Raw genomic sequence first — 25,143 nt, 5'->3', positions numbered from 1 at the left:
TCAAATTATCCAGCCTCCTTGTCGGGGATAATCAGATCCACTTCTTGCCTTGGACCCGCCAAGCTGAGCGTTGGCTATGTTCGAAATGCAGCTCCCCACCCAGCAGATGCTACTGCAATCTCAGCTGTGTATGATAATATTGGCAACATTACAGAAGCGGCAATGGTCACACCATACATTTAAGGTCCATTTAAAGTACAGTGTTCTCCCTCCCCCACAAAAAAACCCCCCAATAATCATGGGAAGTATAGTTTACACTTTGGAACTCCCTGCCTATTGAGATCAGTCAGGCACCTTCAGTGTCCTCTTTTCAGCACTCGCTAAGAACATTTTTCTTTGGGCCAGCCTACCCATACAGGTATATTCAGATGCAAGTCTTTTAAAGTTTGTTGTTTTAACTTTTATTTACTTATTTATTTATTTATTTATTTAATCATTTTTTCAATAATAACAACAACCACAAAAAAACACATACAACAAAAACCGCAATAGCACTAATAACACAATATAATATTTCAGATTTGAATACTGATATACCTATGACTACACCTTTTTAACAATATTTCCCCACCTCTCCTCCCCCTACTTCCCACCACCGTCCGCCTTATCGCTTAAATATTCCTTCCATATTTCTTCATATTTATCCATTCTTAATTTGCGTCGACATGCAATTCGTTCATATGTGGCTAGTCTGTCCATATTGTCAATCCATGTGCTCAATGGAATCTTTTTGCGGCTCTTCCAATTCATCAGAACAAGTTTTTTTTGCTTCTAATATGGCAATTTGTTGTTTTAACTTGATTGTTGTTCATGTCCCTTTTGGTCATTTTATTGCTTAAACTTTTTTAATAAACCACTTCGAGCTTGGGGGGAAAATAGCAATCAAGCAGTGCATAAACTTTGTGGAATAAATAGCGTACCTCTCACAGAGCTAAATACCCAGCACCCTTAAACTACAGTTCCCAGGATTCACTGGCGGGGAGACGTGCTGTATTTCAGGGGTTCCACTCAGAGAGGTGGTCATCTAGACTGGGGATCTTGAAAACCAGGCACCTGGTTTCCTAAATTGGAGCCTCTGGAGCATGTCTTTAGGTGCAAAACCTTCTCCTCGATCTGGTTCATTTCCTAGCTCTGGATCATAGCTGTCAAGCGTCCCTTACTTGGCGGCACAGTCCCTTATCCCAGTGCCATGTCCCGCTGCTGTCCCTTGTTGATGAGGCTTCGTTTGGCTGCTGACTGGGCTTTCTGCATTTGGCTCGGTGGGGCTCAGAAGTTGAACATACCTGTGCTTGGAAAATCCCTTATTTTGGCTGCTGATCTCTTATTTTCAAGGCTGCTGGTCCCTTATTTTCAAATCTGTAAGTTGACAGCTATGCTCTGGACTCTGATGCATCTTGAAGTCATCATAGACGTGTAGAGCTGGAAGGGACCACGAGGGTCCTCTAGTCCAACCCCCTGCAGTGCAGGAATTTTTTGCCCAATGTGCAGCTCGAAACCACACTCCAGAGTTTAAGAGTCTCATGCTCTACAAATGAGGCCCTTGAATTTCAGGCCGTGCCTTAAGGGGGAGAGAGAATGACACCGTGCTTGTGGAAATGAACCTCTCTCCAGGCGATAAGCTCCAGTGGCAACAGCTGGAGGGTCACCAGGGCCGCGAACTTCCCAGCACCTTTGCATCCTGTCCTAACAGCTGTGCCACCTCGCCTTTTCAAAAGGAGAGGGAGACTCTCTTAGCGTAACCAGGCTCAAAATAAAGCGTAACACTTTCCAAACCATTATGGGAGTTCGGCTCACGTAGTTCAAAGCCTGCAAGCCCAGCTTAGCTAGTGCATTTGCTTGGCACGCAGAAGGTCCGGGGTTCATTCCACAACTTGACAGACTCCTGCCTGAAACCCCCGAGAGGTGTGCCAGGCAGCACAGGCAATGTATTGACAGTGCAAATACATTTATTATAATCATAGAATTGTGGAGTTGGAAGGGTTCCCAAGGCTCACCTAGTCCAACCCCGTTATTTTATTATTAGCCTTTTCTTTCCTCTGTCTTGAATCTTCCGACATGCATCTTCTCTGGATATTTGAGCAAACAGATTGATTGTTCTAGTTATTCCCTTAGAATGAAACTGACCTATGGAAAATGTAACTTGAAAAAAGAGACATTGTGCATACCTTTGTAAACCAAGAAAACTTTAATAATTTTTTTTTTTTTTTTAAGAATGGCTTAGCTCTCTCTGTGGGTGATTTATAGTGTGCAACAAACTCATCTGCTTGCTCCTGAGAAATGCCATTGCATTTTCTTATAGTTGCCAATGCATCTTCTTCTAGTGCCACCGCTGTCCAAGACATTTCATATTTGTGTGTGTGCACGCGCAGTGCCAGATTTATGTATAAGCTTGTTTAAGCTATAGCTTAGGGCTCTACTCTCTCGGGCCCCCCCAAAAAATATATTTTGGAAATGTACATCCAGTGGTTTTTTTTTCCTTTATAAGATAAAAAACAAATAAAATAAAACCTGCACAGTGTTTTGTGTTGTGTAGGCTCCTATGATGTAAGTAATGGGCCCCGCCTGCTAGCCTGCTTGCTAAAATATCACTGGTTTGCTCATTTCTATATATAGGGTGCCTACATTCTGCATGGATTGGTTGCATGGCAACACGTGCAAATGGCTTTAGATACCTAACAGGTTCATAAATTACCATATAGCATATATTCAACACAAAAAACAGCGACAATTTGTTGTTGAGAAAAGACAGCTGGACATAGAAAGGGCCCCATTACCTTCAGTAGCTTAGGGCATCATCAAACCTAAATCCAGCCGTGTGTGTGCAGTAACATTTGAGGAGTTCCTTTCAGAAAATAAGAAGCTGCCAAGCCCTGCCAGTGGCTTCTAGGATTAACCTTCTTTCCCCCCGCCTTTTGTTCCCCCACCCCAGGGTACACCGGCACAGACACGAAGCGCGTCACCGTCAACAAGGTGCTCTCCAACGAGGTCATGGTGCAAGAGAATCAGTATGTGCAGGTATGTCAAGGATTACTGAGCCGCAATTTCTGCACTGCAGCAGGTTGGAGATCCCTTGGAAATCCCTTCCAACTTTACAGTTCTGTCCTTGTCAAGTGGCTGTCCTTTGTCGTTTTAATCAAAATTACTCCACCCCACCCCCCAAAAGAAGCATACTTAAATCAAGGCACAAATGAAGCCTCTGCGCCTCCTTAGTCATTATTATTTTTTATTATTATTATTATTATTATTATTATTATTATTACTACTACTACTACTACTACTACTACTATTTTTAGTTAATTGTTTTTTTAACGTTTTCAAGAGTTGCCTTTACTGCTCATTTATGGTTTTACTCTCTTTGTAAATCATACTGAGATTTATTTATTTTTAACAATCAAGCCGTGTGTAAATTTTGTGAAACAAATCACATTATCTAAGGTCACTAAATCTGCACCTGTCACTTCTGAACCTCCCTCAGCGATGCATTGACTGGAACCGGGACATCCTCAAGAAGGAGTTGGGTCTGGCAGAAAAGGACATCATTGACCTCCCAGCCCTCTTCAAGATGGACAAGCAAGGCAAAGCAATGGCTTACTTCCCCAACATGGTGAGAATTGTTACATGGGGTATTTAGCAAAAGAATTGGCTGGATCCCAGAGCTAAACGCAGTCTCCAGCAAAAGACAGCCCCCAGCAGAGTTTACAAAGTGTAGCATTAAACCTTTTAATATCTTGTTTGGTCCGCTACCAGAGCTTCTCTGTTTCTACTGCTCTTAGCATTAAACATACCATACACTTTAGTAAGTTTAAAAGCTGTACTTACAACACTCCAATGGTCAGATTCAAGCATTATTCTGTGCAACAGCAGCAAGAAGAATGTAGGCAGAAAGTCTTGGGTTTACAAAATGCAGAAATAGTCTCAGCTTATAGCTAGCAAGCTCTGGCACATCCTATCTCAGGGAATTCATATAGTGAAAGACAAAGGAGGAAACTTAACTTCCAGGTGAGGAGTGTGATCTAATTGATTAACTAGCATATCCAAACTAGAGCCTGGATAGCTCAGTTGGTTAGAGCGTGGTGCTGAAAATGCCAAGGGGCCCCAAGGATCATCAAATCCACACTCTAACCAACTGAGCTATCCATATTTATTTACAATCAAGCGGTATATACATTTTATAAACTAAATAAATGAACCAAATAAGATGGGTGCTGGATAAAGCAGTTGGCTGGAGGAGACAGCCCAAGGAATGACTGCAGCCTGGTCTCTTTTTTGCTCTCTCTGTCTCCTTTGGTTTTGTTTTGATATATAGTTTTATTAAATCTCCAAAGATATTTCAAAACACTGATCACCCTATAGTGTTTTTTTATACATGCATAACTTCTTCTTGACTTCCTACCCCTCCGTTGTTTATTTTTATTACTCCTTTTTATTCGCTGTTTTAAAACACACACGTTTTTATTATCTAAGCCCCAATATTGCTAATTCTTTCAATACAGTGGTGCCCCGCAAGACGAATGCCTCGCAAGACGAAAAACCAGCTAGACGAAAAGGGTTTTCCGTTTTGGAGGCGCTTCGCAAAACGAATTTCCCTATGGGCTTGCTTCGCAAGATGAAATGTCTTGCGAGTTTTTCCGACTTCCCCCCCCCTTTTTCTAAGCCACTAAGCTGCTTATCCGCTAAGCGGATAAGCGGCTAAAAGCCGCTAAACCGCTAATAGCGCTAATCCGCTAATCCGTCAATGGGCTTGCTTCGCAAGACGAAAAAACTGCTAGACGAAGAGAATCGCGGAACGGATTCTTTTCTTCTTGCGAGGCACCACTGTAATCTGCTGCTTCTATATCAAATCCTGCCTGCGATTTCATGTATGGGTGATAAGTTTGATAGATAACCCATCAATGGTTTCTTTCCACTCCCCCTTAAACAATTCATCGTTAGGTCCTCGTTAGCTCAGCGGTCAATTTCTCCCTCTCCTTTTGCATCCAGGTGAACATGATTGTGCTGTCCAGGGACCTGGGCATCCCCAAGCCGTTTGGGCCTATCATCGAGGCTGAGTGCTGCCTGGAGCAGCATGTCTGCTCCCTCCTGGAGCCGCTGGGCCTGACCTGCACCTTCATCGACGACGTTTCGTCCTACCACAAGCAGCTGGGGGAGGTCCATTGCGGCACCAACGTTCAGCGCAAGCCTTCTGCCTTCAAATGGTGGGACGTGACTCCATAAGGGGAGATTTCCTGAAAACTGACCCGGGGGTGGGGGGGGGGGAGAGGATTCGGACAAGCAGTTTTGCACCCTACGTGCCTTTTTGACCCAAGTCCACCAATCCCGAGTTTTGAATCGGGTTGGTTTCATCCCAGGCAAACGATGGACTCAAGAGACCTCTGTTGGTTGGAGGAGCTACACAAATCAATAGATGCTTTGTCGGGTGAGTGGGAGAAAACTGTTTGCCTGAATCCTCCGGCAGAAGCAGCTCCCCCCCCCCCCCCCGTTGTTTTCCGTTGCTCGGGGACTGGTGGGGCTCCTTTGGGGTGTGTGTTAACTGGATTTGTGGGGGCTTTCTTTTTCACTGGCGACTTTGCGGGTGCTGTGTGCTTGTTTTTTCCCTCCCTTCTTTTTGCCTCCCAAAGTCCTTCAGCCGAATGCCAGCTTCCTTTCTCTGTGCATGCAAAAGAAGAAAAAGAAAACAGAAGACCCGAAGCCCATTCCATATTCTGTGTGTTTTGTGTGCGTATACGCTAAAGCTTTTTGGAAGTCGTGGCAGCTGGAGACGGGGGCTCGTATCTAGAGAAGTCCTCCTTGGCTTGTGTATTAACTTCCATGGGTCTACTCTTGGGTAGGATCGGATACAAGCCTATATAACTGGTTTGGGGCATTATACCAAAAATAGTATCATAACAAATGGAAAGACGCTTCTGAGTTGGTAACAATAATATTAATAAAATGGGGGAAACGCTCTTGTTGGTCTTTTTAAAAATGGTTGTATTTGTGCATTCCTTTGGGTTGCCAGGATTCTTTGGGTTCCATATCCCTTACATTCTTACATTCAAGGTGTTCAAAGCAACCTTCCTCAGCCACCAGGTCAGTGGTGTCCTCCTGATGTTCTCTACACACTCAAAAGCACGGAGGTTATTCGTGGAGACTTAGTCGTAGGGTGCAGATTTCCACAAGAACCTAAGCAGCACCTGCTGGATCGAGCCAAGAGTATCCTGTTCTCACAGTGGCCCCAAACGGAGACCCAGAAGCAGCACCCAAGTCCAACAGCTCTCTCCTAAGAACACAAGAAAGATCCATGGGGAGAGGCAAGCCTCTGGACCTTGAAATCAGCAAGGCTGTTGCCAGAGAGGCCTGTGCTTTTGACCCTATGAATCTGAGGTTTTTATCTGCGCCAGCCACAGACACTGATGCAATTGCACAGCTCCCCAATCGATGTGGAAGAGCCAAAAGGTTTGCAAGCATTGGAAGAAATTGGTCTTCCTCCCAGGAACTTGAGGACTAGAAACTTAAACCTTTCTGTAGGAGAAAGAACAGGTTCCCCGAAAGAATGAGGTAACAGCCTCCTCTGAGGAAAGGTATTCTTTGCCATGTGCCACATTAATATCCAAATATGACATACACAGAGAGAGAGAAGAGGCCAAAATAAAGAGCCCCCTGCCCCTGACAGGGGTATCAAATGAAATGAAATGAGGGAGATCGGATTAAGAGGGCCGCAGGGGTGATCTGAGAAGGCCCCTAGCTGCCGTTAAAAAAGTAAATTAAAAACCCCCACAAAACTTCCCAGGCATTCGGACAGCGCCACCGCTGACAGTAATGTCAGCCGGAGCTGAGCAATGGAATTAAAATTAGTCCCGTGTCTTTCCAGTGGGGTTAAGCATCTCACATGGTGCAGGACCCTCCTCTCAAATACCAGCTAGGAGAGAGAATTGCAATGACATGGCCGCCTCTGCTTGGGCACATGCCAACTCTGGGAAGCTGAGATGGCGGCCTGAGATGGAGCGCATAACTCCCTGGAGTCGCGATTGCCTCTCTGCCTTTGTTGTGGGCGAGGGTAGGGTTACCCAGCAGCTGGAGCTGCAGCAGCTGAGCCCAGGGAAAGGAGGGGTGGCCCAGAGTCAGGACCTCTGGCCGGCCGGCACATCGTTGCCCCCGTCCCACATAGATGCTAATCCCTGAATTATTGACATGTCGCATGCCTCCCAAACGAAGGGATCTAATGATGCCATCTAATACATGAAAAATGTTGGCTGAGGAGGACCCCCGTTCCCGGCCCCAGCTAAAGCAAGGAGGGCCAGAGCTGGATCCCTGAGACAGTGGATCCACAAGGGTGATGAGGGAAGGGGGCCGCAGATTCCAACTAGCCCTGGAATCCCCCTTTCCCCCATTACTTAAAACAGTGCCCCCTTTCCCCCAGTCCTGCCTGACACCACAATCACACAGCTCTCCTGTCAGTGTGCAGCACGGGAGCTTGCCAGCTTTGGAAATCAGTCTTTTACTCACAGTGGTGAGAACAAGAAACTTGCAACTCACCAGCCACGTGCTCACATTATAGGCAGCTCCCTGATTTTCTCGCCGGCGTCGCCAGGTACAGCTAGGAACGTTCCCTGGGACAGCTAATACCAGTCAGAGTAAGCCAAGGTTTCCAAAACTTGGGTCTCCAGCTGTTTTTGGACTACAGTTCCCATCATCCCTGACCACTGGTCCTGCTAGCTAAGGGATGATAGGAGTTGTAGTCCATAAACAGCTGGAGAGCCAAGTTTAGGAAACTCTGGTCTAAGGGCCTGACTTGGCATAAGGCACTTTCCTCCGTTCCTATTTAAGTCACCCCTCAATTTGCAGCGATGACGACTAGAAGCATGCTTTGTTGTTTTTAAGGGAAAGGATGTTCAGTCCCTGACATCTCCAGGCAGGGCTGGGGATAGAACCTGCCTGGAAACCCTGAGAGCTGAAATCAATTATCATTGCTTCTGGCAATTACAGAACACAAACCCAAAAACCCACCCTCTGCCTTCAACACCAAGCTCCTGATATGACCCACTCAGCTCCTTTGCAAGATAAGGTAGCCTTGCTGAATTTTGCACAGCTCAACTACAGAGCTTTTTTCCCTTTTTGCATCCATTGAAGATGATGATGTCTACATTCACTGCAACAACTTGAGCAGGGAGAGTCAGGCTACTGACCTCCAACCGTCATTGGTGGGCTGATGGTCACGGATGAAGGGAGCTTGCCTCTGTGCATGAAAAGAAGGCAAAGTAGCGATGGTGGGAATTAGGGGCGGCAAAGGTGAGTGATGGCGGGAGAAAGAATCCTTCAGCTGGGGGGCTGCGGTTGCTACATCCCTGTGTGTAAAGGAAGCAGAGTTGTGCTGGAGACCCGGGGGCAGGAAAGGCAAGCAATGGTCGGCCTGCAACAGAGGAACCTGTGACCCTCCAGACATTGGCAGATGCCAACTCCCAAGATCCCTGCCAGCCAGCATGCCCAGTGGTCAGGGACAATGAGGGTTGCTTCAGCTCGGTAACCTTCAGAAGGCGCCAAACTGGTGAGCCTTGACCTAGAGAAAGACACCAAAGCCATCATTCTGCCGCCTACAGGATGAAACATCACCGCTATTTGGACATGCCTAGCCAAGAAATCAACGTGGGGAGATATTTTACATTCCTTGCTGAAAGGGAAATAATGCAGCTCCCCCAACTCACTGCGATTAAACTGTTCACTTGTGGCACAAATTCAGGCAATGCTACCCTCTTCTGGACGGTTTGGCTAACACAGTTTGTCACCTCAAATTTCAGGGGCGTCCTATGTGACGCCAAAACCCAGCCTTCCCTGTCACCCTGCCTCTTGCCTTCTATTGAATGTCGTACTTGCAACACCCCACAAGCTCTACGTCTCGGTCGTGCCCCCCTGGACACACCTTTAGCAAACTGAGAGGCAAGCATTTCCACTGCAAGCAGAAAACTTGCACCAGTTGCCTCCTGCTTGCAGCTGCTCAGCGTTGCCAGAATCATTCCTCCCACAGCTGTGTTTGCTTGTTAATTACCACAGAGCCTAGGACTTGCCAATCAGAAGGTCGGCAGTTCGAAACCCCACGACGGGGTGAGCGCCCGTTGCTCGGTCCCTGCTTCTGCCAACCTAGCAGTTCGAAAGCACGTCAAAGTGCAAGTAGATAAATAGGTACTACTCCAGCGGGAAGGTAAACGGCGTTTCCGTGCGCTGCTCTGGTTCGCCAGAAGCGGCTTAGTCATGCTGGCCACATGACCCGGAAGCTGTACACCGGCTCCCTTGGCCAATAAAGCAAGATGAGCGCTGCAACCCCAGAGTCGGCCACAACTAGACCTAATGGTCAGGTTTACCTTTACCTTACTCCACCACTGAGCAGCAACAATCCAGCAAAAGGGCCTCACGGCCCCCAGATGCTGGGAGCTGGAGTCTAGCAATTTATTGAGAACCACAAGCTCTCCATCCTTGAACTGGACCCTCACTAGCCTTCACTGCCCCTAGCTGCCTCCAGTGCAACTATGGCTTCTTTAAACCCAGGGACAAGGAACCTTTGACCGTGCAAATGTTAGCATGGGACAACTCCCATAATCTCTGATTGTTGGGAGTCTCTGGAAGACCATAGTCCCTGAACTGGACCCTCACTTGCCTGCCCCTCCCTGAGGTCAGCACTTTCCTTTAATGCAGGGGAGGGGAACCAGTGGTTCGACTCACTCAAAGGCAGCTTCAAGGATCTCAGGACGGCATTCATGTTCCATCCCAAACACTCTCCCATAATCTCACAACAACCCTCCGAGGTAGATTGTGCTGAGAGATTATGATTGCCCCATGGCTGGGGAAGAGAACAGAGCACAGATTTGAACCCAGGTCCCCCTAGTCCTAGCCTGACACTGCAAACAACAACAACACCAATCTGCACATCCCACAAAACATCCAGCAAGGTTTGGGGTCCAAACGTTCCATTTATTTCACCGTTTCCTTCTTTCCTCCCCCTCCCCGGTGCTCCCCAGCTGCCATTTTCCTCCCAGCCTCCCAAAACAGGAAATCAGACCAACTAATAAAAGTCCATACAGACATAAACCCGTTCCCACTTAAACCAGCCAGCGGTGGGGGCCGCGAGGTTTCGTTCTGGTACATGCACCTGCCTGTGGGCCTGGAATCTGCACCACACGGACTTTGCCGGGAAAGAAAAGTTCGGAGCTGTGTTCCCTCGCAAAAGCACCTCGTTCCTCAGCTGGCCCACGGCCCACCTCACTGCACCATCGCCGGCCGCCCACCAAGCTGCGTCGAGGGGCAGCACCCAGAAACGCCACAAGCAAGAATCCCGACTCCCCTCCCCTGGGGGACCTCACACCAGTTTTCTGTTCCTAATTGAAAAGCCCCGCTCTTCTGGAAGCTCAAGCAAGGAACCCTGCGTGTTCACCCCTGTGTTCTGCCAGTCAAGAAGAGAACCACAGAATGGTAGAGTTGAGAGGGACCCCTAGGAGTCAGGCATCACAGCTCACAACAGTCAGTGCCATGCCGCTGACGGTTCTCCCACCCCGTCGGCAGCCCTTAAATGCGGACGGTGTTGATCCGCAGTGGCTGCACGTTCTTCCCGTTGGCGTGGCTCTGCCCCGGGCTGAAGTAGGAGCAGAGCTTGCCCGGGAAGCGCTCCCGGAAGGTGTACAGCCAGGACATGTCATCCGCGTTGTAGAAGATCAGGAGGCCGCGGTCGTAGTCCAAGAAGACGCCCACCTTCTCCAGCTTGCTCTTGACGTTCAGCCGGGTCCAGGGCTCTGTGCAAGCGCTGTACTGGTTGCCGTCGTGCATGACGATGCAGTAGAAGCCGCGGCTGGGCTGGATCTGGATGCTGCCCTTGCGCGTGACGGCCTCGTGCGCCAGGCCGATCATCCACTGCGTCTTCTCCGAGACCACCACCTCCCAGTAGTGCACCCCACCGCCAAAGGCCTCCGAGCCCAGCACCGAGACCTCCACGTCAAAGCGCTTGGGGGAGTCCTGCAGCGGCTGCGGGTGCAGGTTGCCGTAGGCCACGATGGTGCAGTCGTCGGAGAGGATGAGGCGCTGGTGGGCCGTGGAGGGGTCCAGCGTGAGTGTGGCGGGCACTGCGGGGAGAAATAGGTTGCTGTTTATTCATTTTGTAATATTTCTACACCGCTTGGTTGAGGGAGGGGGGGGAACGCCCCTGGGCCATGTTCAGAAAGTAGGGGGGGGATGAGTGTTCAGACCCCTGGGCTCTCACTTGTGGGGTGCCTCAGGGTTCTGTCCTCTCCCCCATGCTTTTTAATATCTATATGAAGCCGCTGGGAGAGATCATCAGGGGGTTTGGGCTGGGTGTTCATCACTATGCAGATGATACCCAGCTCTACCTCTCTTTCAAATCAGTACCAGTGAAGGCGGTGAAGGTCCTTTGTGTCTGGAGGGGTTGGAGCATGGATGGTGACTAACAGATTGAGGTTGAATCCTGATAAGTCAGAAATACTGTTTTTGGGAGACAGGAGGCGGGCAGGTGTGGAGGAGTCTCTGGTCCTGAATGGGGTAACTGTGCCCCTGAAGGACCAGGTGCGCACCCTGGGAGTCATTTTGGACTCTCAACTGTCCATGGAGGCGCAGGTCAATTCTGTGTCCAGGGTGGCTGTTTACCAGCTCCATCTGGTACGCAGGCTGAGACTCTACCTGCCCGCGGACTGTCTCACCCGTGTGGTGCATGCTCTGGTTATCTCTTGCTTGGACTACTGCAATGCACTCTACGTGGGGCTACCTTTGAAGGTGACCCAGAAACTACAACTAATCCAGAATGCGGCAGCTAGACTGGTGACTGGGGGCGGCCGCCGAGACCACATAACACCGGTCTTGAAAGACCTACATTGGCTCCCAGTACGTTTCCGAGCACAATTCAAAGTGTTGGTGCTGACCTTTAAAGCCCTAAACGGCCTCGGTCCAGTATACCTGAAGGAGTGTCTCCACCCCCATCGTTCTGCCCGGACACTGAGGTCCAGCGGCAAGGGCCTTCTGGCGGTTCCCTTGCTGTGAGAAGTGAGGTTCCAGGGAACCAGGCAGAGGGCCTTCTCGGTAGTGGCACCCACCAATATTTTAAACTTTCACCACTGTAACTAAGCCAAGTTTTACTGCCTCTGCAACTTTTTCTGAATGCTGTATGGAAAAGCACATGAATATGACCTTTGGAGGGTTTGTAAGTATACCATTTTTAATTTCCTAAACATGTGGTCTTTTTAGATGTGAGGGGAGTTCTGAAACTCACAAGGGCGTATTTCAATGGTCTAACAACTTCTACTTCCATGCTTTACTTTGCTGCGTGCTTTGTGATTTTAAATCTCTTCTGGGGTTCTCTCACCAAATGTGGATTGTGGCATTCTACTTTTATACCTTCTTTTCCCCCTTGCACCAACACTAAGAACCCTCCTTTCGCAACAACACCTTTGAAGTGGAGGTCTTTTATCCCAGTCTAAATCTACCTCAGTCTTGCAACTGTCATATAATGCTGATTTTGTTGTGGCCGTTCACTGTTAAAAATCGGGATATTTTTACAGGACGCAATTCAGAAATGAAGCAAACACATTCGCTCACCTGGGTGGATGTCCTGAAAAAGAGATTTCCAGATCGTGTACTGTAAGGGCCCCATATACTTGGAGGTGGGGAAGTCCTCGTACGTGAGGTTCGTTTCGTGGATTTTGCCCTTGAGCCTTGTGAGGAGGAAGAGAACCAGGGTGAGAAAGGACCAAGTGGGCTGCACACACTTTCAGTGGGTCTACTTGATGTTTGCTATAGACATGGTGGCTGTACTCTGCCTCCATGGCCAGAGGCAGTGATGCTTCTGAATGCCAGGTGCTGGAAAACACATCTTTAGTTTTTCCTTTCTTTCCCTTCTCCCTCTCTCTTTTATAGTACTCGTCTTTTCTTTCTGACTTTTGTCCTTTTTTAGACTGTTTATCTTAATATAGCATAAAAAGTAGCTGTTTTGTCTTAGTATTTTATAAAAAAAGATGCTTTGCAATGGGTTTGTATTTTTGTATAGCTGTGAATAAGCATCAAGTTGAAAGAACAAAGGAACACAGGAGGGGAGAGTTGCTGTTTTACTGAGGTCCGGCTTGCAGGTCTCCCACTGGAGTATCTGGCTGGCCCCTGTGAGTCAGTAATATCCAAGGCAACACAATGACCAAATACAATGATACGATATCAATATACACTCTTTATATACAGTGGTACCTCAGGTTAAGTACTTAATTCGTTCAGGAGGTCCGTTCTTAACCTGAAACTGTTCTTAACCTGAAGCACCACTTTAGCTAATGGGGCCTCCTGCTGCTGCCATGCCGCCGGAGCCCGATTTCTGTTCTTATCCTGAAGCAAAGTTCTTAACCTGAAGCACTATTTCTGGGTTAGCGGAGTGTGTAACCTGAAGCGTATGTAACCTGAAACATATGTAACCCGAGGTACCACTGTAATATGAAATATATGAAATCACATAATCAGAAAACTTAAGAATCTCTGAAAGTCACAAAATGTGCACTCCTGATGGATTCTCTTGAAAACATAGAAGCAGATAAACATAAGTCTTATAAGTCTCTGAAAGTCTTTGACAACTATGCAGGTCTCTGGAAGAATATACCCACTGTTTCATGGAATTCTTCTTCAGCACAGCAGAAGGATACAGAAATGCTTTATAAACCCATCTATATGGTGAATGGAAAAGTATAACAGCAATTGCTATGAAGCAGTGGTCATAAAGTTATGAAGAAGAATTCCACAAAACAGTGGGTATATCCAAAATCACTGTTGACAACGTCTGTTTGCAAACTACTTCGGCAGCGTTGGACTCCATAAACAAAGCTTTACAGCCTATTTTCACCAGATAAGAATCTGACACATTGCTTCTTCCAGAGACCTGCATAGTCTTCAAAGACTTTCAGAGACTTATAAGGCTTATGTTTATTTCGTTTCACGTTTTCAAGAGAATCCATTAAGAGTGCATATTTTGCAACTTTCAGAGATTCATAATTTTTCTGTTTAAATGATTTCATATATAGTTGTACCTCGGGTTAAGTACTTAATTTGTTCCGGAGGTCCGTACTTAACCTGAAACTGTTCTTAACCTGAAGCACCACTTTAGCTAATGGGGCCTCCCTTTGCCGCTGCGCCGCCGGAGCACAATTTCTGTTCTCATCCTGAAGCAAAGTTCTTAACCTGAAGCACTATTTTTGGGTTAGCGGAGTCTGTAACCTGAAGCGTGTGTAACCTGAAGCGTATGTAATCTGAGGTACCACTGTATTTCATATTATATAAAGAGTGTATATTGATACTGTATCGTTGTATTTGGTCATCGTGTTTCCTTGGATGTTACTGACTACTGTTTGCAACACAGAGGTTAAATTGTTTGCCCCCTGGGAGAACAGGAAGCTGGACTGGTCCAGCAGCCCCCTCCCTATGTTCCTATGAGTGATGTTTAGTTTGACGCAGGTGGGGAAGGCTGCTGTAACCCTGGGCTCCCAAACTTCCCCTGCTGTCAGCCACCCGTGCAACTCGGCCTACCTCTCGGACAAGGACGCAATGCCGGCCAGGAAGGAGTGCTTGTCCGCCTCGGCCAGCCGCTCCTGGAGGATCTGGCTGCCCTCCTGGACTTTGCGGAGCTGCTGGCTGTAGCGCTGGATCTTCTGCTCGATGTCCGTCAGAGTCCGGGCCGTGTCCGCCTCCAGCTCCTCCAACATGGCCTTCTGGCGCTCGCGGAGCAGGCGGTGCAGCCGTTCAAAGGCCTCCCCGATCGTGGCCCGCAGGCTCTTGGCAGAGGACTGCGGGGAGAGAATGAGATGCAGGCAAGTCACGGGCAGAGCTTGGCTTCCCCCTGACGAAGACCCACGATCGCCTTGATACCGCCCTGCAAGGTTGTTGTGCGAAGACGGAGATCTTACGGATGTTGCGACTTGTTTAAAGCCGTCTGGGTGGGGGACGGGGTGGGGAAAGAGACCTCCCATTTTGATGAGAGATGTGACTTTAAAGTTGCAAAATAACCAAGCACGGGACTGAGTGAGGGAGAACAACAATGGGATATCAGCTCTGCCCAAGGCATGAAAGATCGCAGCAACAATCAGGGAAATATATATATCCCGTTTTACAAGGTCAGGAAGAAACACCATGGACGGAATAAATGTCACACACAGGAAGAACACGGCTATACAGTGGTACCTCAGGTTAAGTACTTAATTCGTTCCGGAGGTCCGTACTTAACCTGAAACTGTTCTTAACCTGAAGCACCACTTTAGCTAATGGGGCCTCCTGCTGCCGCTGCGCCACCACAGCACGATTTCTGTTCTCATCCTGAAGCATATGCAACCTGAAGCGTATGTAACCCGAGGTACCACTGCAGTTTTGAGATCCTCACTTGTAGTTTCATAAATCATTTAATGTGTCAACACAAATATAAATTATAAATATTGCAGCTGTTGTATTATTATGACTGGAATGTAACTGAAATCAGTAAGATTTTGGAATGCAGAAATAAAGAAAATCATCAATTCTAGCACGTGGTGGGGACCCACTTTATCTAAATTATATAATTTGCTATTTAAATGATTGATATTAGTAATTGTATTATAAATTGGTATTGTTATAATGAGGCTTTTAATGAAGGGATGGAGAACCCTGGGCCCTCCCGATGTGGACGGCCTCCTTCAACTCCCTTCATCCCTGACCACTGCCCATGCTGGCTGTTGGGAGTTCAAATCCAGAAACATCTGGAGAGACACAGGTTCCCCATCCCTGCCTTAAAAGAAGGGCTGTAGGTCAGTGGTAGATGCCTGGCTCCATTTGCAGAAGGCCCCAGCCTCAATCCTCAGCAGCACCTTCAGGTAATACAGTGGCACCTCGGGTTACGTACTTAATTCATTCCGGAGGTCCGTTCTTAACCTGAAACTGTTCTTAACCTGAGGTACCACTTTAGCTAATGGGGCCTCCCGCTGCCACTGCGCAATTTCTGTTCTCATCCTGAAGCAAAGTTCTTAACCCGAGGTACTATTTCTGGGTGAGCAGAGTCTGTAACCTGAAGTGTCTGTAACATGAAGCGTATGTAACCTGTGGTACCACTGTACTGGGACATCCTCTCCATCTCAAACCCCTGGACAGAAAGTCACGGTCAATCAGGGATGTGGATCAGGTGGTCCTCCAGATATTCCGGAACTACCACTCCCAGCATCCCTGAACGCTGGCCACAGTGGCAGAGGCTCTTGGGAACTGGAGTCCAGCAACATAGCCACCTGCCAGGGATTCCTTGGCCGTGATTCCTGCATTTGACCCTTGGGGGGGGTCCCTTCCAGCTCCACAATTCTATGATTCTGTAACATCAGGAGAGCTGCAGGTTCCCAACCCTTTGCTTGCAGACACAGACAGATGACGCATCCGGACCATTGGCCCAACTAGCTCAGTGCTGCCTACTCTGACTGGCAGAGGCTCTCCAGTTTTTCAGGCAGTGGTCTCTCAAAGATGTCTTTGGGGATTGAACCAGGTGCCTTGCACATGCAACACAGATGCTCTGCCAATGGTCTGTCTCACTGTAGGAAACCCCCATGTATGCTCCTGCATGCTTAGGACCCGAGCGATTGTCAGCGAAGGGGCCTTGGATGTTGAAACATGAGAAGCGTCACCACCAAAAACCTTTTATCTGAAAGCGCTGCAGTACTTGCACTCTGGGGGGAGCGATCGGATCTGAGCAATGTTCCCAGCTCCCTTCAGTCCCCACAAAACAAAAGGGCTATTCATTTGGTGAGAAGGCAGACACCTGAGGCTTCAAAATCTCTTCTGCAGCTGATATCAACAACCAGCAGGCTTTAAACTAGCATGGGAAGTTTTTTTAAAGGGCTCCTTTTAGCAGAAGACAGGAGCAAAACAGGTGAAAAATCTCTAGTTTTGGTTTGCAGTCTTAGAACACAAGTCAAAATTTTCAGGGGTGTGGAGACAAACTGGCATTTATTTAAAGCCCGTTTACTTAAAATCAAGAGTGGGGAAATCTGTGGCCCTCCAGATACCACAGAGCTTAAGTCACACCATTTGTTCAGGGCCTTGAGGAGTAGAAGCCTGTATTTTTATTTTTAGAGGAAAGGACCACAGCATCTTCTTAGCATGCAGACCTTATCATGAAGGTCCCGGGTTTCGTTTCCTGGCTACATGTCCTGACAGGGCTGGGACTGTCTCCCCTGGTTGGTCAGTTTTGGAGATACTGACCTAGATGGCCCAAAGGCCTGATTCTGTATAAGGGAACTTCTTATTTAAGCCAGCTCTTTGTGCAGAACAATGAAGACTAGAATATTACTCTGTTTTTAGGGGAGGGCTATAGCTCAGCAGGAGACACCTTGGTCCCAGGTTCAAACCCCAAAGGCACCAGCTAGGATGAGGAATGTCACCTGCCTGAAACTCAGCGTAGGCAATGATGGGTTTTGATCCGGAGCAGAGGAAGCTGCCTTCTGCCATCACCCAGGTACAGCTTTGGGGCCAGCCAAACCACCACCCCAGCCTTTACCTTTGTCTCGGCTAGCTGCCGTTTCAGGAGAGCCAGGGCTTCTGTGTGGCCGCGCTCGCTGTCCTGCAGAGTCTGCAGCTGCTCCTTAAGTTCCCTCTGAAAAACAGACGGGCGGCAAGGAGGTGATGCAGTGCCCATGGTTTCGGCATCGTCCAGGTGGGTCTCGCACCCATACCCTGGCTCCCGCTGCAGAGCTCAGGGGCCCTCCCAGAAGGAGGCAGTTATTCACACAGCGCAGAGTTAAACTACGGAACTCCCCACCACAGGAGGCGGTCGTGACAACCAACCTAAAGGTAAAGGTAAAGGTACCCCTGCCCGTACGGGCCAGTCTTGACAGACTCTGGGGTTGTGCGCCCATCTCACTTAAGAGGCCAGGGGCCAGCGCTGTCCGGAGACACTTCCGGGTCACGTGGCCAGCATGACAAAGCTGCATCTGGCGAGCCAGAGCCGCACACGGAAACGCCGTTTACCTTCCCGCTGGTAAGCGGTCCCTATTTATCTACTTGCACCCGGAGGTGCTTTCGAACTGCTAGGTTGGCAGGCGCTGGGACCGAGCAGCGGGAGCGCACCCCGCCGCAGGGATTCGAACCGCCGACCTTTCGATCGGCAAGCCCTAGGCGCTGAGGCTTTAACCCACAGCGCCACCTGCGTCCCAAGACAACCAACCTAGATGGCATTAAAAGAGGACTGGGCAAATTCATGGAGGAGGGGAGAGATGGCTTCTAGCCACAATGGCTCTGCTGTTTGGCCACTGCGAGAACAGGATGCTGGACTATATGGGCACAACCAGGGCTTTTTTTTTTCCTCAGTCCAAGATCACAAGAACTCAGTTCCGGCACCTCTCAGGTGGGCGCCACAGCCATTCTAAGAGAACAAGGGCCAAGTCCATGGTAAGTGCCATGGGACCCTTCTCCTCCAGCTCCTACAGGGACACAACAGGCCTTCTCCTCCACCTCCAAGGGCACAACAGGCGCCCTTCCCCGCCAGCTCCTACAGAGACACAACAGGCACCCTCCTCTCTCCAGGGATGCAGCAGACAGCCTCCTCCTCCCTATCCGGGCCTCCTCCCCTCGGCGCACCTGGAGCTCCTCGAAGGCGTCGTCGAGGCTGGTGACCTGGTGCTGCTCGTGCACGGCCGGCTCGTCGCAGAAGAAGCAGACGACGGCGCGGTCGGTGAGGCAGAAGAGCTTGACCTTGCCGTGCTCCTTGGCGCAGGCGAAGGCGGAGGCGCCGCGCTGCTGCGCGCTCAGCAGGATGGCGTCGAGGGGGAAGGCGGCGTAGCGCTCCACGATGTTGGCCAGCTTGAGGCTGGGCGCCAGCGCCGGCTCGGCGAAGGTGCGCCGGCACTCGGGGCAGTCTCGGGCCGGCGCCGCCTGCGCCTCCTGGCGGCTCCAGTGCTCCGTGATGCAGCGGCGGCAGAAGTAGTGCTCGCAGCCGAAACTCACCGGGTCCTGGTAGATGCTCAGGCAGATGGAGCACAGCAGCTCGTCCTTCAGGCTGCACGAGGCGCCCGCCATGGCGCGCCCCCGCTTGGCCCCGGCCCGGCCCGGCCCAGCAGCCAGGCGCCTTCTCCGGGCTCCCTTGGTGTCTCCTCCGGAGGACGGCGCGCCCGCTGGAGAGATGGAGAAGGGGCCGCGGCCGAGAGGAGCGCAAAGCTGGGCGCCTGGACGGCGCGCCCGGTGGAGAGATGGCGAGGGGGCCGCGGCGGAGAGGAGCGCAAAGGGACCGGGAGGAAGGAGTGATGCGAGCCGGCCGGCCTGCCTCGTCTTGCCTCCGCCTCCTGCTTCTCTACCTCCGGCTCCTCCCTGCGCCCCCGACGGGCTGCAAAAGGAGGAGCAGGACGAAGAAGAAGAGGAGGCGAGATGGATCGGAAGAGCAGAGCCGGCGCTCCGCCTTCCCGTGTTGGACAAAGCGAGCCGGGATCGCAGGCTGCGCGGCCCGCTAGGCGGCGCCGGATTCCGGTCTCCGTCGTTTTCACACCATCCCCGAAGGATGGCACACAATCGCCTCTCCGCGTTTGTGACAAACTCGGTTTTAGGGGGCCAAGCCTTTGGAACTCCCTGCCGAGGGACATCGGGCGGACGCCTTCGACATACCCTTTCCGGAATCTAGCCAAATCCTACCCAGGTGGTAAGAAAGTTGGTGCAAGTTAAAAAAGAAAAAGAAATAGGAAGGATGCAAACAAAACTGAATTGACATTAAAACTAAACACACACCCAAAATGCGAATCTGGGTTGTTTAGTGCAAAATCCCTGGAAAGAATTAGTAGTGGCAGTGCCGTTTTCTGGAGGTACGCACACCCCATAACATGTGAATCTTTGTACTTTTGTCCATTTTCTGTATTTATTTTTCCTGATTTGAACTATAAAATGGTGATTTTCTTGAGTCAAAATGAGAATACCGTACCTGTAAACTTTTTTTTTTTTTTAGGAAAAAAAGTATTGGGTATTGGTATTGGGAAACCCAGCCAAATGGGCGAGGTATAAATAATAAAATTGTTATTATTGGTTTTAATCTGTTTCAAGTCTGTTGCTATTTTTAACTTTCTGATAGTTTTAAATTGTTGTTGTTAGTTTTTCTTGTTGGTAATTTTATCTCGTTTGTAAATTGCTCTGAGGTTTGTTTGAGCAGCCAACCAAGCAAATTTTATGAAATAAATAAAATGATGGGAGTTATGGAGGTGTCTCCTCAGATCCCCTCCAGCCCCGGGCAGGACTCACGCTATGGCTTTTTCAGTGTTGTTGGGCCCTTATGGTGGTTCTCCATAAAACTTCTTGGCACAGGGAGCAAATCAACAAGGGCTGCAGGGGGTTGGACTAGATGGCCCTTGCGGGTCTCATCGAAATCTACCATTCCATGATTGGATGAGGATGAATGGCAAAGAGGTACTGTACAAATGAAAACCAGAAACGGCCCTCTAGAGGGGCTGGAATGTGTTGCATAGGGAGTTGAATAGGTAGAGCCAGTGTGGTGTAGTGGTTATGAGCAGTGGACTCGTAATCTGGGGAACCGGGTTCGCGTCTCCGCTCCTCCACCTGCAGCTGCTGGGTGACCTTGGGCTAGTCACACTTCTTTGAAGTCTCTCAGCCCCACTCACCTCACAGAGTGTTTGTTGTGGGGGAGGAAGGGAAAGGAGAATGTTAGCCGCTTTGAGACTCCTGAAGGGGAGTGAAAGGCGGGATATCAAATCCAAACTCTTCTTCTTCTTCTTCCCGAGGTGGTAAGAGACCTCCAGCCTCAGAAGGCCCTTGAGATTGGAACGACACTGATATTGCAACTTGCACATTGCCCAAACTATTACAGTATTTTTATTTTCATTAAGCTAAGCTCAGAAAGTATAGTTAAAGCTATGGTTTTCCCAGTAGTGATGTGTGGAAGTGAGAGCTGGACCATAAAGAAGGCTGATCACCGAAGAATTGATGCTTTTGAATTCTGGTGCTGGAGGAGACTCTTGAGAGTCCCATGGACTGCAAGATCAAACCTCTCCATTCTGAAGGAAATCAGCCCTGAGTGCTCACTGGAAGGACAGATCCTGAAGCTGAGGCTCCAAGACTTTGGCCACCTCATGAGAAGAGAAGACTCCCTGGAAAAGACCCTGATGTTGGGAAAGATGGAGGGCACAAGGAGAAGGGGACGACAGAGGACAAGATGGTTGGACAGTGTTCTCGAAGCTACCAGCATGAGTTTGACCAAACTGCAGGAGGCAGTGGAAGACAGGAGGGACTGGCGTGCTCTGGTCCATGGGGTCACGAAGAGTCGGACACGACTAAACAAGTAAACAACAACAAAAGCTCAAAAAGACTCACAATGAGAAACTCAGTAGCCTTTACCAGTTGTATTAGCTATTAATGCAAAAGGAACACAAGTAGATCACAGATCATAGATTTGTATGGTTGGAAGGGACCAGGAGGATCATCTAGTTCAACCCTCTGCAATGCACGACCTGGAGATTAAACCCTCCTTTCATGCAGTGCATTGTTAAACTAGCGGCTACTTCAATCTCTGCAGAGGAGTGCGCAAATACAGTTCTCAAAAGAGGGACGGTTCTTGCCAAAGGTCTAGTCGCAGGGAGTTCCGTGGGGCAGGACCTATCACATTAAAGGCTTGGCCACTAGTGAAGGCCAACCGAATCTTGGCAATGGCATCCCTTTTTCTTTTGGGAGAAGGGGGACACAACTAGGCTAAAATCAAGGATTTCTCCATGGAGGTATCTCACCTCTAAACGTGAGATATTTAAGAATGCTTTTATCCAAAGAGAGCCCGGAAACGCCCGTTCCAAACTAATGGAATGTGTAACTCTTCCTATTCCTATCTCTGATATCACCGCAGCACCCGTCCTCGCGCATGCGTACAGTCCTCATTGTATAAGCGCCGCATCATAGAGACGAAGAGTGGGTGGGTAGAGCGGCTACCTCCTCAATCCCGTGCGAAGGTGCGCTTCTTGTCCCGCCCCCGCTACGCTCCTCCCCCGACGCATGCGCCGTCCCTACCTCGGCCGCCATCTTCCTTCGCGGGAGGAAGAAGAAAATGGAGCCCGGCGGGGCCCGCCGCGAGAAGCTGCCGCCGCCTCCCATCCCGCTGCCGCAGCAGGGGACGCCTCCCAAGGGCAAGGAAGGTCCCAGCAGTCGCCTGGAGAAGGCCAAGCAGCGCGCGGCCCAGCAGGAGCTCAAGCAACGGCAACGGGCCGAGGTGGGCGGGGCCATGCTAATCGGGGCCGGTCGGTCTTCTCGGACTTGCGCTGCTCTCGCGAGACATGACTGACGGGGAGGGGAGGGGGCGCCTTCTTGAAGGCAAGATAGGGGTGTGGCTATGCTAATGATGTGCGGATGGTATTCTCGGGTCAGCGCTGCTCTCGCGAAACGTGGCAAGGAGCAGACTGGCGGAAATTCCGCCGTGTCAGCTTCATTCAAGGGCGGCAGTTGACCCGGGGAACTCCCTGCCTCGTTGTTTCAGGCAGGTAGCCGTGTTGATCTCACGCAGTCGAAATAAATAAAATTTAAAAAAATTGTTCAGTTGGTTAGAGACCAACTATTCTTGTTGTTGTTAATGATTATTATTATCGGTTTGTATGGGGCTTTAGGGGAGGGGCAGGGTGGATTTGAATTAAATCAAATCGATTTAAATCACTAGTCGGTAAAACTTGATATAATATTTTTTTTTTACAGAAAGACCCATTCTTGCTGGTATAATCATAATACAGTATTTACAACCAGAATAATAAATTTTCAGAGCAGTTTTTGCTGTTACATCAAAAATTACTGATTTGGTTACACTATTAGAAATACATAGACAGATAATGAATGAAATTATTGTGAGGTTTAATAAGTTAACTTTATATTTGGATAACTTTTCTGCTGTCCTTTTTGGAAGGAGAAAAATAATCACTTCCTGAAAAACAGTTTAAACAATGTATTTAACTGAAGCAATAACATTATAGCATATGTATCCATGTTTGTTAATTGATGTGGTTTTAGCACACATGAAAAACTTAAAACAAATCCTTATTTCCTGATGAATAGCCTTTGGACTATAATGTAACCTAAATAGAAAACAATCTTTAGAAAGATTTTTCCTCCAAAAGCAGTTATTTTAAAAATCCGATTTAAATAAAAAAAATCTGATTTTTTTTTTTAATCCTTGATTTTTATCCACCCTGTGGACATGTCGTGCTCCTTCTGGGGTACTTTGATAATAATAATAATAATAATAATAATAATAATAATAATAATAATTTATTATTTGTACCCCGCCCATCTGGCTGGGTTTCCCCAGCCACTCTGGGCGGCTTCCAACAGAGATGAAAAATACACTAAAATGTCACATATTAAAAACTTCCCTGAACAGGGCTGCCTTCAGATGTTTTCTGAATGTCAGGTAGTTGTCCATCGCCTTGACATCCGATGGGAGGGCATTCCACAGGGCGGGCGCCACCACTGAGAAGGCCCTCTGCCTGGTTCCCTGCAACTTGGCCTCTCGCAATGAGGGAACCGCCAGAAGGCCCTCGGAGCTGGACCTCAGTGTCCGGGCAGACCGATGGGGGAGGAGACGCTCCTTCAGATATACTGGACCGAGGCCATTTAGGGCTTTAAAGGTCAGCACCAACACTTTGAATTGTGCTCGGAAACGTACTGGGAGCCAATGTAGGTCTTTCAAGACCGGTGTTATATGGTCTCAGCGGCCGCTCCCAGTCTCCACCTGGCACTCAGCTTTCACCTGTGGCTTCTAGAAGCTGTCAACATGCAACGGCAGCCTCACCTTGGGAAACAGCTTTGGCCGGCTGCTCCTTCCCCCCACCCCCAAAGAAGGTTTGTCGACCCCTGAATTAAGCAGGAGCCTCTTGTGGCAGGGAGTTCAATAAGTAGCGAGGGCATCTGCAGTAGGAAGCTTGGCTGTGTTTTAAAATCGTTTGTATCTATTAATCTACTGTGTAAAGTCTTTTAAGTATTAAAACTGTAGAGCTATCCTTGTTGGGCCTGCAGATCTACGCCCTCAACAGGGTGATGACTGAGCTGGAACAGCAGCAGTTTGACGCCTTCTGCAAGCAGATGCAGACTTCCAGCGACTGAGGACGGGAGCCGCACTCCAGACGGGCAGCTCGGAAGACCAGCACTTTCCCACCCATGGCTGCAGTCAGCGGCCAGGCAGAACTGCAACCCAGGAGCAGGGAGGGCCAGCCTCTGCTTCCGATGCCACATAGCTGACACTGCCTTACTGGAGCGTTCCCCTGCCAAACCTTCCTTGAGTGGATTTCTCCCTTGAAAACATGTTGTTTTTTTAAAAAAATCCTATTTATTACTTTGGTTTGAGAAATAAAGTTGTGTTTTTTCAAGAAATAAATAAACGCTTCGCTCTCTCTGTAATAGCATATTGCAGCCTTCACCAAGCTGCTTTTGACTGCAAATCCCAGCACAATTCATAAGATGTTGGGGCTGATGGGAGGTGGAGTCCACAGCAACCGTAGGTTACATAGCAAACACAGTGTGTTAGGCTTTCAGAAGAGTCGTTTGGTCTCAATAGAAGCACCAGCCTTCCATTGCCAATAACTACAGCCTTACAGTATGACATAAGGAAGAATCCTACTGGATCAGGCCAGTTGCTCTTCTGGCCCAGCACCCCATTCTTGCAGTGACCACCGAGATGCTTGCAGGAGGTCTGCAAGCAGGACTCTTCATTAGGAAGAATCCAGAGCAGGTGGAACTTCCAGTAGGTAAAGTGGGGCATTATGTCATTCTTATCCCTGCTTGCTCCAGGATTACCGTGTTTTTCGCTCCATAAGACACACTTTTTTCTTCCTAAAAAGGGGAAATGTCTGTGTGTCTTATGGAGCGAATGCGTGGTCCCTGGAGCCTAATCACCCAGGGTCGAAATGAACATCCTTTGTACCACTCAAATTATCCATGATCTGAATGCTGCCGTTACGAATTGTCGCACACATTCTGGCTTTCCCTTTTTATCTGTCTATTCAGACCAGCTCCAGAGACAGATTGTTAAATCCATACGATATGGTACCGAGGGCCTTCTCGGTAGTGACACCCACCTTGTAGAACACTCTCCCATCAGATGTCAAGGAAATAACTATCTGGCTTTTAGAAGACATCTGAAAGCAGCCCTGTTTAGGAAAGTTTTTAATGTTTGATCTT

General features: G+C 48.9%; 3 protein-coding genes across 4 annotated transcripts in view; 2 read left to right on the top strand and 1 right to left on the bottom strand.

Moving 5' to 3' along the window:
• LOC307221988 (protein-arginine deiminase type-2-like) overlaps window positions 1-5,965 on the top strand; it is a 78,101-nt gene extending 72,136 nt beyond the window's left edge. For both annotated transcript variants that reach the window (XM_079986963.1, XM_079986962.1), the window contains 3 exons: window positions 2,930-3,015; window positions 3,476-3,604; window positions 4,981-5,965. In XM_079986963.1, coding sequence (XP_079843089.1) covers window positions 2,930-3,015; window positions 3,476-3,604; window positions 4,981-5,214 — 449 coding nt within the window. In that variant the 3' untranslated portion in view covers window positions 5,215-5,965. The remainder of the gene's footprint in view (window positions 1-2,929; window positions 3,016-3,475; window positions 3,605-4,980) is intronic.
• TRIM62 (tripartite motif containing 62) lies at window positions 5,472-20,459 on the bottom strand. The gene is made up of 5 exons (XM_079987059.1): window positions 18,583-20,459; window positions 17,504-17,599; window positions 14,527-14,783; window positions 12,568-12,683; window positions 5,472-11,084 (listed from the first exon to the last, which is right to left on the bottom strand). Exons 1-5 carry the CDS (start codon window positions 19,018-19,020, stop codon window positions 10,534-10,536), a joined length of 1,458 nt encoding a protein of 485 aa, XP_079843185.1. The 5' UTR covers window positions 19,021-20,459; the 3' UTR covers window positions 5,472-10,533.
• A 1,509-nt stretch (window positions 20,460-21,968) lies between these two features.
• On the top strand, window positions 21,969-24,344 carry SVBP (small vasohibin binding protein). Its single transcript, XM_079987388.1, has 2 exons — window positions 21,969-22,192; window positions 23,983-24,344. Exons 1-2 carry the CDS (start codon window positions 22,031-22,033, stop codon window positions 24,067-24,069), a joined length of 249 nt encoding a protein of 82 aa, XP_079843514.1. The 5' UTR covers window positions 21,969-22,030; the 3' UTR covers window positions 24,070-24,344.
• The last annotated feature ends 799 nt before the right edge of the window (window positions 24,345-25,143 follow it).

Source organism: Podarcis cretensis (genome assembly GCF_951804945.1).
Source record: "Podarcis cretensis genome assembly, chromosome: 8".
NCBI classification, from domain to species: domain Eukaryota; kingdom Metazoa; phylum Chordata; class Lepidosauria; order Squamata; family Lacertidae; genus Podarcis; species Podarcis cretensis.
The sequence above is the reverse complement of the archived record's forward strand: the minus strand, read 5'-3'. Positions and strand labels throughout refer to the sequence as shown.